Source organism: Solanum lycopersicum, chromosome 3, assembly GCF_036512215.1.
Source record: "Solanum lycopersicum chromosome 3, SLM_r2.1".
NCBI classification, from domain to species: Eukaryota; Viridiplantae; Streptophyta; class Magnoliopsida; order Solanales; family Solanaceae; genus Solanum; species Solanum lycopersicum.
The window spans coordinates 30,240,349-30,252,727 of NC_090802.1; the positions used below are offsets into that span (position 1 = coordinate 30,240,349).

A 12,379-nucleotide genomic window follows, 5' to 3' on the forward strand; every position below is an offset into this window, starting at 1 on the left:
GAGAACCAAAGAGGTTTCATAAATCAATCTCTTATGGAGAAATCAGTTTGTTGAGGAGGAACCTTGGGAAGCTAAGGAGGATTTGAAGACTAGATACCCTTATCTCTTTTCCTCTTATTTAGTTCCAGTCTAAGGTTCTCACTCCCTAAAGTATTAATTTAGTTCAATCCATCCTTCAGTGTTTTTATTTCATGAGTTTTAAGTTTGTTTTGTATTAAATTGGACAGTTAAGCATTTCCATACCTTTCCTATGCTTAGTTCATCCATCATTCGAGGATGAATGATTTTAAGAGGGAGATATTGTAGTACCTCGAAAATTTTTAAGCTAAGGCCCAAAATTTTTTTTATTTACATGTAAGGTCATAGAAGGTTATCATTAAATTGATTAAATTTGTAAAGATCAATTTTTTAGTGTGGGAATGGACTTGGATATGAATTATGGGCAAAAGAACTCCCTAGCACAAAGTAGAGTTGAAAGTTTTATTATTGATCAAGTTTTGACATAAGATTCTACTTAGGTCAACTTCAAATGATCGTACAACTTCGAAAAAATTGAATCATGTAACTTGTCACCCATCAAATTTAAGGCCAATGAATCAATCTTTCCAATGCGACCAAGTTTTCCTCCTTTTGAATTTGGAGAAACAAATTTATGGTTGTTTTACTAGAGGTTGTCAAATTAGAGTTTCTTGAAGTCAATTACTATGATTTGCTTCTACGGGTCGTAAAAGTTTGATGGCCCGTACTATCAACTCGTAGAAAATTAAGAGAAATCAACTTTTGGGGTCCAATTCCTACATGTCCATTCTATAATTCTTAGAAAATTCTATGGGCCATAGTTTGGACCCATAAAATGTTTTTTTGAGCATGAAAATTGTATAAATTCTAACAAATTAGATCTACGGTTAGTATAAAATTCCATGTGTTTAGATTGGGCCCGTAGAATGAAGTCCTGAGCCTTAAAGTTCAATATAAATCCCACCTATAGGATATATGATCCGTAGATCAAATCACATACCATAGACGGACCCGGAGAAGGTTTTCATAGTTAGTCTTTTACCACCCTTCTAAGCCCAAAATATGATGTTTTATACCTATTTAAAGGTTTAAACAATATTAATCAATCATGATATGTTCATTAATGATTTCAATTATAAGATCAAGGATCTACGAGGAAAAATCTAGGGTTTCGAGTGTTCTTTGAGTTTTCACTTATTTCGCCAAGAACTTTGTTGTAACAACTCGGACATACAAAAGGGGGTAAAAGGGGATACTGAGTAAGTCTACAAATCAAAAGTTGACATCGGACCCTTTATGAAATCCAAGATGGTACATGTATGGGACCACAATCCGTTATTAATGTCACGAGTGACTATCTAGGACTGCCCTGAGTGGGGTCACCTAGATGACACCCTAGACAGTCCGTGGTGACTTGGTCGCTCCGTGAAGGAGTACGTACAAGTCACCACTTAAGGAGGTTGCACCCAAGTTAGGTCTTCAGTGTTGGTGGCAACTTCAAAAGATCACATCTTTCAGCACAAAAAGAATTATGTGGCCCATGACCTATCAAATTAAAGATCTTTGAATCCTCTTTCCAGCTCACCAAGTTTGACTAATTTCAAGATCAGAGTATAAGGTTACGCTCAAATTAGTGAAACCCTAATGAGTAGAGAATTTTCATGACCCACTTGACGGGTCGTGTTGCTCAAGACGGTTTATGAAGCGTGTCTTAAAGTCACTTCATCAACTTTAAGTCAGGGTCACATTGCTCTTCTCCTCTATGCGTTAGGTACTTAAACTACATCATCTAATTCTTAAACTACGTCATTTTACTCAGGCTAATCCTAATAATATAGTCAAACACTACCCGGAACCCTCATTATCTCAAAATCATCTACTTTACAATGAAAAAAACAGAAATGAGGTGATAGTTTTCCCAAGAATAACCAGAGGTATTATTCAAGTTCAGCCCCGAAATCCAATGGATTTCTCTGTATTTTTCGTTTGGTATGGGATTTCCCTAGTGGGTTCCTTTCACCCACTAGGTCCTAAGAATCCATTCAGTTCTTCACTCTCTCATAAATTTTTCAAAACTAGAGTTTCGAAGATCTTTGAGATTCATTATGACTTTAGTTGTTATATTTCTACAGTTGTTAATAACAGATTTCTTGGAAAATTTGCATAGTTCCATGTACGGAATTCAAAACTCTAGCTTGTATAAATTGTCAGCACCCATGAATTATACTTTCTAGGAAAATTATCCAAACAATCATACTTTCAGTTGCATTTTAGCTATATACAAATTTGGTTGCCAATAGACTTAGCACCGAGTTGGACTAGGGTTTAGCGTACCCTCACAGTCTCAAAATTACGTGCCAACGTAAGTTTAGAAGTCCCCTCTGTTCGACATAGATTTTACTGATCATGCCACAATCATGCCTCTAAACCTTTGACAAGGTATATTGGATCGTATAAATGGGGCTTGTCCATGTTAAGCTCAAGTGGTTTATGTTGGTTAATACTAGCTCCATAGTCATACTCTTATTGCATTGACAATGTTATCAACATTTACTTCAGTATTCAGTTTAGTATATTTACATGGTCATTGCATCTCGCTCAGTTTTCAATTATACTTCAGTATAACATATTTCTATGTTTAGTCTACATAGCTCAATTTATTTTGTTCAACTTAGTATTTATATTTGGCATGCTCAATACATTCAAACTACTGACACCTATTTTATGCTACATCGTTGTATGATATAGGTTCAGGTGCTCAACATACAGATCACGTGTAGGTCGACTTCTGAACCATACTCAACAATATTAGTTGTGATTCCTTATAGTTCGAAGACATTTCCTTATGATTTTTGTTTACTTCGGTCATTATTATGTTTTAGTATTTTTAGAGTTAGTTGGGAACATGTCCTTGTAGTTGATCAGTAGTAGAGGCTTTTAGACATAGAGTCAATATCAAATTGTTTTGGGTTGTTTTCCCTTTGTTCATTCAGTTATATTCTCACTTGAGTTTCTGTTTGTTGTGACTCACTCTATAGTTATGCTTCTAGCGTCTTATTTATATTTAGTATGCTTCTGATATGCCATACTTGGGGTCACTTGTGATCCTGAGTCCTATGTTACGTCTAGATGTAGCTGTGGAGTGTGACAAATTTGGTATCATAACATTAGATTCAAGAGTCGTAGGGTGTTTGAAAGTCTTACTAAGTAGAGTCTATTTTATTAGTGTGAAGAGCGCCACACTTATGGGTGAGAGACTACTAGGTGTTCTAAGAAAAATTCAATTTTTTTGTTATTCCTATCTTGCAAGAAGTGTGGTTAAAATTTTTCTTTGTAATCGTTCATTATGTGTTTCAGATTATGCCTCCTTCCAGAGCTAACACATTCAATGCTAACATAGTTCCTCTACTCTTTAACTATGTGGTTATGAATGTAGTGTTCCAAAATACGATCCAACTATTAGCTAAGATTATGGAAAATCAGGCCAATCTGTAGGCTCCAGTTCTTACAAACCTAACTAGTGGATAAGCTGTAGCCAGGGTTCGAGACATTGTCATTAAGATTCTTGAGGCAATGCAAGTGATTGGTACTGATAGTGTTGTGCTAGAATCCTATCAACTTAAGGATGTGGCTCATATATGGTTCTCGTAGTGGAAAGACTTCATGGGTGTGGATGCATCTTCTATGATGTGGGATTGTTTTGTTGGAGCTTTTCTGGACAGGTTCTTCTTTAGAGAGTTGAGGGAGGCTAAGGCTTAGTAGTTTATGAATTTGAGGCAGGGTTCAATGTCGTCTAATAATACAGGCTCAAGTTTACCCAGCTCTCCAGGTATGCTCTACATATGGTTGTCGATATGAGGGCACAAATGAGCATGTTATTATTTGGAGTGTTCAATCTGGTGAAGAACGAGTGTAGGAATACTATGCTAGTAGAGGATATGTATATCTCCAGACTAATGGAACATGCTCAGCATGTTGAGGGAGATAATCTCAGAGAAATGGCTAAAAATAAGAAAAAGGTTAGAACATTGAACTATGAATACTATCTGCATACGTCGAGTGGTGGAAATCGCTCAAAGTTCCAACAACGGTTTACAACCCCAACACCTTTATCAGCTAGCGCTCCATCCGTAGGTTTTGGCAGGATCAGAAAGGAAGGACATCAGGCTCAGTCTACAACTTCAGTAGCGCCATCAAATCGCCCCACTCGATAGAGTGCCTTTGCTTGTACATGTGATGGTCAATGCTAGAACAGGTTGTATGCTCTTCAGGATCGCCAAGACCAAGAAGATTCTCTTGATGTGGTCACTGCTACATTACACATTATTTATTTTGATGTTTGTATATTGTTATATACTCCATATATAGCAGTAAACTTTGATGTCAGTCTAGAACCTCTCTCAGAACCCTTCTTAGTATCTACTCCAGTTGGTGACCTAGTTATAGCTAAGCGGGTATATACAAAGTACCCTATAACTATTTGTCATAAAGTAATCTGAGCAGACCGTGTAGAGTTATAAATTGAAGATTTTGATATCATTCTAAGAATGGATTGGTTGCATCTTTATTATACCTTGGTTGATTATAGAATTAGGATCATTTGGATTCAGTTTGCAAGCTATCTAGTCTTAAAGTGGAAGGGTAGTAATTCAATGCATGTAGGTCGATTCATCTTTTACATTAAGGCCAGTAAAATGATTCCTCAAGGGTATATCAATTATATTGTTAGGGTTAAGAATTCAAACTCTGAGAACCCAACACTTGAGTCAGTACCAGTGGTAAATGATTTTTCAAAAGTATACCCAAAAGATCTTCCAAGAGTTCCTCTCGAAAGGGAAATCAACTTCATAATATATATCTTTCCAAATACCCAACCTATTTTCAATTCTTCCTTACAGAATGGCTCCAACCAAGCTTAGGGAGTTGAAAGAACAGTTGAAACACCTTCTAGATTTGCCTTCATCAAACCAGTATCTCTCCATGGGTTCTTCGATGTTGTTCGTGAAAAGAAAGAAAGATCTCTTAAAATAAGCATTGACTATTTTTAGTTGAACAAGGTCATAGTCAACAATAAATATCCCATCCCCAGTATAGATGACTTATTTGACCAAATTTAGGGTGCTAGTTGCTTTTCTAAGATAGACCTTAGGTCCGCTGTCATTAGGGCAGATTCAAAGATAATGACATCCCAAAGACAACCTTCAGGACTCGGTATGGTCACTATGAATTTGTAGTTGTGTATTTTCCACTAACAAAAGCTTCTGCACCTTCCATGGACTTATGAACAGGGTGTTCAAATAGTATTTGGACTTGTTTGTCATTATCTATATTGACGATTTCCCAATTTAGTCGGAGTGAGGAAGAACATGTGACTTATCTAAGATTTGTTCTACAAACCCTCAAATATCGCCAATTAATCATTAAGTTTAACAAATGTGAATTCTGGTTACAGTCGGTTTCTTTCCTTGGTCATGTGGTATCCACTAAAAGAATTCGAGTGGATTCTCAAAAAATTGAGGTAGTACAACACTGGCCCATACTTATCTTTTCGAATAATATCAGTTGTTTCTTCGGTTTGTCCATTTACTACGAGAGGTTTATTGAAGGGTTTTCATCCATAGCTTCCGTATTGATGAAGTTGACTCAGAGTAAGATCAAGTTTAAGTTATCAGATGAGTGTGAGAAAAGTTTCTTAAAACTGAAGACCAGGTTGACTACCACTCATGTGTTGACTCTACGGTTTAGACTGTTACATGGTCCGTTGTGATACATCAAGGGTAAGCCTAGGTTGTGTGTTGATGCAACAAGGTAATTCATAGCTTATATTCTAGACATCTTAAAGTCCATGTAAAGAACTGCTGAATTATGACCTCAAGCTTGTAGTCGTAGTACTTGCAATAAATATCTGGAGACACTACTTGTATGGTGTTTCTTTTGTATGTTCACAGATTATAAGAGCCTCTAGTATGTGATCACCCAGAAAGAGTTGAATCTTCGCCAGAGGATATGAATTGAATTCCGCAAAGACTATGACATAAATATGCTTTACGATATGTATAAGACCAATGTAGTAATTCACTCCCTTAACATATTATCCATGGGTAATGTACATGTTGAGGAAGAGAAGAAATAATTAGACAAAGATGTTCATTGGCTTTTTCACTTAGGAGTTTGCCTTATGGACATGTTAGATGGTGGAATAATAGTTCATAATTAATTAGAATCTTTATTTGTAGCGGAGGTTAAGGGAAAATAGGATAGTAATCGTTATGCTATATTACTTCAGTTGAAAGGTGTGGTTCATCAGAAGAGAGTAGAGGTTTTCTCCCAAGGGAGAGATGGTGCGCTTCATTACCAGGGTCTCTTATGTGTTCCTACGGTGGGTGAGTTGAGACAGAAAATCCCTATAGAAACCCATAATTCCATATATACTATTAATCCAGGCACCACTAAGATGTACAACGATATACGGGAAGTCTTTTGGTTGAACGACATGAAGAAAAACATCGCAAAGTTTGTGGCTAAGTGTCCAAAATGACAACATGTTATAGTAGAACATTTGAAACTATGAAGTGTTAACAGATTAGCATTTCTACACATAAGTGGGAAGTTATAAACATGGATTTCATCATGGGTTTACCTCGTACTCGCAGATAACATGACTCCGTTTGGGTGATAGTGGACAAAGTGACTAAGTCACCTCACTTCTTAGTTGTCAAAAATACAAATTCAACGGAGTATTACGCCAAACTTATATCACAGAGATAGTCAAGTTCCATGGGGTTCCCTTGGCTATCATCTCAAGTAAAGGTTCTTATTTTACCTCTTATTTCTAGAAATTGTTTCATAAATGTCTTAGTTTCCTCAAGTAAATTTCAGAACAACATATTATCCATGGATAGATGGTCATCCAGTCCTTAGATGACATGTTGAAAGGTTGTATGGTGAATTTTAGTGGTAGTTAGGATGATCACCTACCTCTCCTAGATTTCACAATTAATAACAACTTCCATTCCATTATTCAAATGTTCCGTTATAAGGCATTGTATGGGCGTAGATGAGGTCTTTAGTTTGTTGGCTCGAAGTAGGTGAATCAACCTTGATTGGGCCAGATTTAGTTCATGAGGCTATGGAAAAAGTTCAACTCATCAGATATAGACTAAAGTTAGCTCAGAGTCGTCAAAAGTCCTATGTAGATATGAGAAGAAGGGAATATAGTTTAAATTTGGTGATTGGATTTTCCTGAAGGTGTCACAGATGGAGAGGTTGATGAGACTTGGCAAACAAGAAAAGCTCAATTCCAGGTATATATATCTGTAAAAAATCTTGAAATGGGTTGGTAATGTGGATTTTGAGTTAGAATTGTCAGCAGAACTACCACTAGTTCATCTAGTCTTTGACATTTCCTTCTAGTGAAAAAGTGTGGGTGATTCAACATCGATGATACCATTAGAGAGAGTAAATGTGAAGGATAGTCTCACCTACGAAGAGGAGCCAGTTGATCTTCTTGGCCATGAAATGTCCTCCATCATGAAGTCACCTCATTAAAGATCTTATGGATGAGTGAGTCCGTAGAAAGATCTACTTGGGAAGTAGAAGCAGACATGATGGTCAAATATCCTCACCTACTATTTCCTTCCGATTCTTTTTAAGTTTGAGGTAACAGTTCATCTCCAGTCTATCAGTTTACCTTTGTGTAATTTAATATGAATATCATGTTCCCTCAATTATTCTTGTATTTACAGCATATTTTCATGTTCATGAAACTCAATTCTATTAAAAATAAACTTTTAGTAATCAATGGTAGGGATTTGAGATCTTTCCTTTCATACTCAACTTATTTAGTCTTTATTCGAGAACAAATGTCACGATCCAAAATGAGTCGTGAGTGGCACCCATACTTAACCTCCTAAGTGAGAAAATCAAGGAATCTAAAACCCATCATATATCAATAATTCAACTACGAATGACGATAAAATACGAGAGCTCAAAACTTGTTAAAGTAACCAATCAAATCACCATCTAAGGTCTATTACACATTATCCCCAAAACCTGAAATTCATCACATCAAGGACATATGATCTTATAATACCAAGTCTAAAAGTAATAGAAGCACGAAAATCAGTAAATAAGATGGTCATGCTCAAGTCGCATGTTCGTCTTTCGTTCACGACCTAATTATTATATGACTAATTATAAGAGTGGTAAAAGTGACCCACTATTAATTTTAATATTATTTCCTTTGACCACCAACTAAATAAATTAGTAAAACTATCCCACTAACTTCATAATTGTAATTAAGAATAATCCAAAATACCCATTTCGAATCTATCGGAAAGTATTTTATGAAATAAAAAATTCTAGTACTCAAAACTATCAAAAGGATCGTTACAGTAGATACCAATGTACCCATCGTTCGTCCTCGAATGATCAAAGGAAGGTGAGAGTAAGAAAAGATACCTGAATCGATAAAAAGGTATGGATATCTTGCATATCAGTCTCACTCTCCCAGTTGGACTGACCGATTCTTTCATTGAACCTTGAAAGATGCAATCTCTTTCGACCTCAACTTGCGAACCTCCCTATCTTGAATAGCTACAGGCTTCTTTTTATAAGAAAGATTCTCATTAAACAAAACCAAATCCCAAAGAATGATGTAGTTCCCATCGCCATGGTATTTTTTTAGCATAGACACATGAAATATAGGGTGCACTCCTGACAAACTTGGAGGCAATGCCAATTCATAGGCCCCATCCCCCACGCGCTTAAGAACTTCAAATGGCCCAATATACCTCGGACTAACCTTACCTCGCTTAGCAAACCGCATCACATCCTTCATGGGTGAAACCTTTGGCAAGACTCGCTCACCCTCCATAAAATCCAAGTCCCTAACCTTCCGATATGCATACTCCTTCTGCTTCTCAAAGCTACTAAAAGCTTCTCCTGAATAAATTTCACTTTCTCAAACGATTCCCTTAAAAGGTTGATACCCTAATGTCTTACCTCGAATGCATCAAACCAACTAATTGGAGACCTACATCTCCTCTCATACAATGCCTCAAATGAGGCCATATCAATACTCGAAGGATAGTTATTATTGTACGAGAACTTTACCAAGGGTAAGAATTGATACCAATGACCACCAAAATCTATCACACACGCATGAAGCATATCCTCTAGCACTTGAATAGTTCGCTCAGACATCCTAATGGTTTAAGGGTGGAACGCATTACTAAGATCCAATCTAGTACATATTCAGCATGCAAGGTCCTCGAAAAGTAAGAAGTAAATTACGTACCTCTATCTGATATGATGGAGATTGAGACTCTATACAATCGAACAATATCACGAATATAGAGTTTGGGAAACTTTTGTACATTGTTTGTCATCTCAACTGGAATGAAGTGAGGGGACATAGTAAACCTATCAGCAATTACCCAAATAGAATTAAACTTGCCCAATGTCTTTGGAATACCAACCACGAAATTCATTGCAATTCTTTCCCACTTTGATTCACGAATGGGCATCCTCTAAAGTGTCCCTTTAGGCCTCTAATGTTCATACTTTACCTACTAAGCATTTGGACATTGGTAAACAAAATCAACAATGTCACGCTTCGTTCTACTTCATTAATAATGTTATCTTAGATCATGATACATCTTGGTTGCACTAGGATGTATAGAATACCTAGAACTATGCGCCTCTGCAAGAATAGTATGAATCAAATCATGAACACGGGGCATATATACTCACTCCTTAATTCTCAAGAAGCCTTCCTCATCAATCAGAGCCTCTTTAGCCTCTCCTTGCAATATCATATCTCGAATTGCTTCTCATCATCAAACTGTTTTTCCTTAATCTTGTCAAGAAAAAAAGATCCTACCTCCACACAAGCGAAGAATCCTTCTGTCTCAAGTATTTCCAGCCTCACAATGTCATTAGACATAGTTTGAAACTGCCTAGCCAATGGGTGCCTGGAATCCTGTAAGTGGGCTAAACTTCCCATGCTCACAGCTACTCAAAGCATCGGCCAGAACATTAGCGTTTCCCGGGATGATATAGAATAGTAATACCATAGTCTTTCAATAATTCCATCCACCTTCTCAGCCTCAAATTTAAATCCTTCTTAGTGAGCACATATTGTAAACTTGGATAATTTTTATACCTTTAAAACTATACTCCACACAATTTTTTTCTCCATTGTTTTAATGTAAATACAACTGCAGTCAATTCCAAATTTTGGGTTGGATAGTTATGTTCATGCACTTTCAATTGCCTTGAATCATAAGCAATTGCATTCCTCCTGCATTAGCACTGTACCTAAACGAGAATAAGATGCATCACAATAAACAATGAAATTCTTACCTTCCACTTGCAAGAAAAGAATCGGTGCAATAGTCAACAATGTCTTCCGTTTCAGGAAGATTTATTCACGCTTATCCGACCATACAAATGGAACATTCTACTTTGTCAAATTAGTTAGTTGGGAAGCAATGGAAGAGAATCTCTTGAAAAATAGGCGGTAGTAGGTAGCTGAACCAACAAAGCTCCTTAACTCTGAAACATTGGTAGGCCTTACCCAATTCTTCACCGCTTCAATCTTAGTGGGATCCACCATCACTCCATCCTTAGAAGCCACGTGCCCTAAGAAGGTTACTGAATGAATCCAAAATTCACACTTAAAGAATTTGGCATAAAGTCTTTCCTCCTTTAACAACCCGAATACAATTCTCAAATACTCCTCATGTTCATTTATGCTCTTTGCATATATCTATATATCATCAATAAATACAACAACAAAGAGGTTGAGATATGAATTATCATATAATATACATATATATGTTTCTATGTGCTGAAGTTTAGTGCAATAGTGTGTTAGAGAATTTCCAGAGAAACTATATTACGTTATTATATAAGTAAACTTTAGTTTATTATTGCATTTTCTTTAATGAACTAAGTTGCTTTTACTGTTTTATAAAGCTCTCCATATATTGCCTGTGTATTGTTATTTTATATTTAGCTGAGTATTTAGAGTTAAGTACTTGTAGTTGAGTATCTAATCTTTGAGTTGGGTATCTTATTCTTGAGTTGAGTTAGACCGTTTCCTTTTAATCAAGTTTCAAGCTTATGTTTATTCTTTAGAAGTCCCTTTACATGATCGTACATTTCACATGCTGAGTCATTTGGCTTGCATCTTTTGATGATGCAAACACATGTATTCAGGATCATACAACAGGAGTTCTGTTGATACATCCGAGATTTTGAGTTAGCTATGGTGAGCCTCCTTGCATCTGGAGGATTTCATTTACTTTTCAATTTAGTCATGGGTCTTGTCTCGACTTCCATCTTTGTCATTTTGAGGCTTCATAAATAGATTGTAGAATTTTAGAAGTTTGTTTGTTCATTTTATTAAATGTTTTATAGACCTAAGTTGCCTATATCATGCCGAGTTAAATCATTTATTTTTATTCGAAGTTTTCATTAGAGTTAAAGTTTCGTATATCAGTTCATGAATTTTTATTTAGTTTTTAAGCTTTGTATGCTTAAGTTAGTCTCCTCTTGTAGTCATATAGAATGAGGGTTCGCTTGGGGACCATAACTGATTCTCAAGTGACGGCCATGTCCAGGATGTAGGCTGGGGTCGTGACATAGTACACCTTAAAAGGACTTAAATGGGATAAACAATGAAAAACGGGTCGGGGGACAGACCTGGCACGCCGCACTAGCCCTTAAAGTTCAGAGATCACTTTTTGATGCACTACTAGCGCGTCGCCCCATCCTTCCTGGCACAACGGGAGTGCGCCGCACCACCATTCCTGTCATGAACCAAATCGAGTAGTAAGTGGCACCCACATTTATCCTCCTAGATGGGCGAATAGATGAATTCAACCCCAACTTATATATTCATCTTACAAAATACTAATCATAATGCGGAAGTTTAAATCTTATTAGTGTGAGAAACACAAATCCATTATAGTCTATTATATTTCATTCCCAAAACCTGAAAATCATCACAATAAGGACATCTAATCTCCAAATACTAAGTCTAAGAGTATCAAAGACACCAAAATAATAACTTGTGTCCGAAAACTAAGGTCATCTGGTTATGGCCGAGAGAATCCAACAAGGAATGAATAAATAACCCTTGAACTTGATATGCCAAGACTGACTAGAGCAGAGGGCAAGTTAAAGTCGCTGGTACACTTGCTGCACTCCATAAAAGAAAAACGCAAGTAGGACTCAGTACGGGGCGACATGTATGAGTAGGTATATCGGTCAACCTAAATAGAAACTAATATACAAGGAATAATAGTATAAAATCAACTATGACAAATAGCAGGTGACAAACAACAAACAACAT

At 36.5% G+C, this 12,379-nt stretch overlaps 1 protein-coding gene across 1 annotated transcript; it reads right to left on the minus strand.

Annotated features, from left to right (window-relative positions):
• Nucleotides 1-8,548: 8,548 nt before the first annotated feature.
• Nucleotides 8,549-9,545, minus strand: LOC138347523 (uncharacterized). Its single transcript, XM_069295817.1, has 2 exons — nt 9,317-9,545; nt 8,549-8,961 (listed from the first exon to the last, which is right to left on the minus strand). Exons 1-2 carry the CDS (start codon nt 9,543-9,545, stop codon nt 8,549-8,551), a joined length of 642 nt encoding a protein of 213 aa, XP_069151918.1.
• Nucleotides 9,546-12,379: the final 2,834 nt, after the last annotated feature.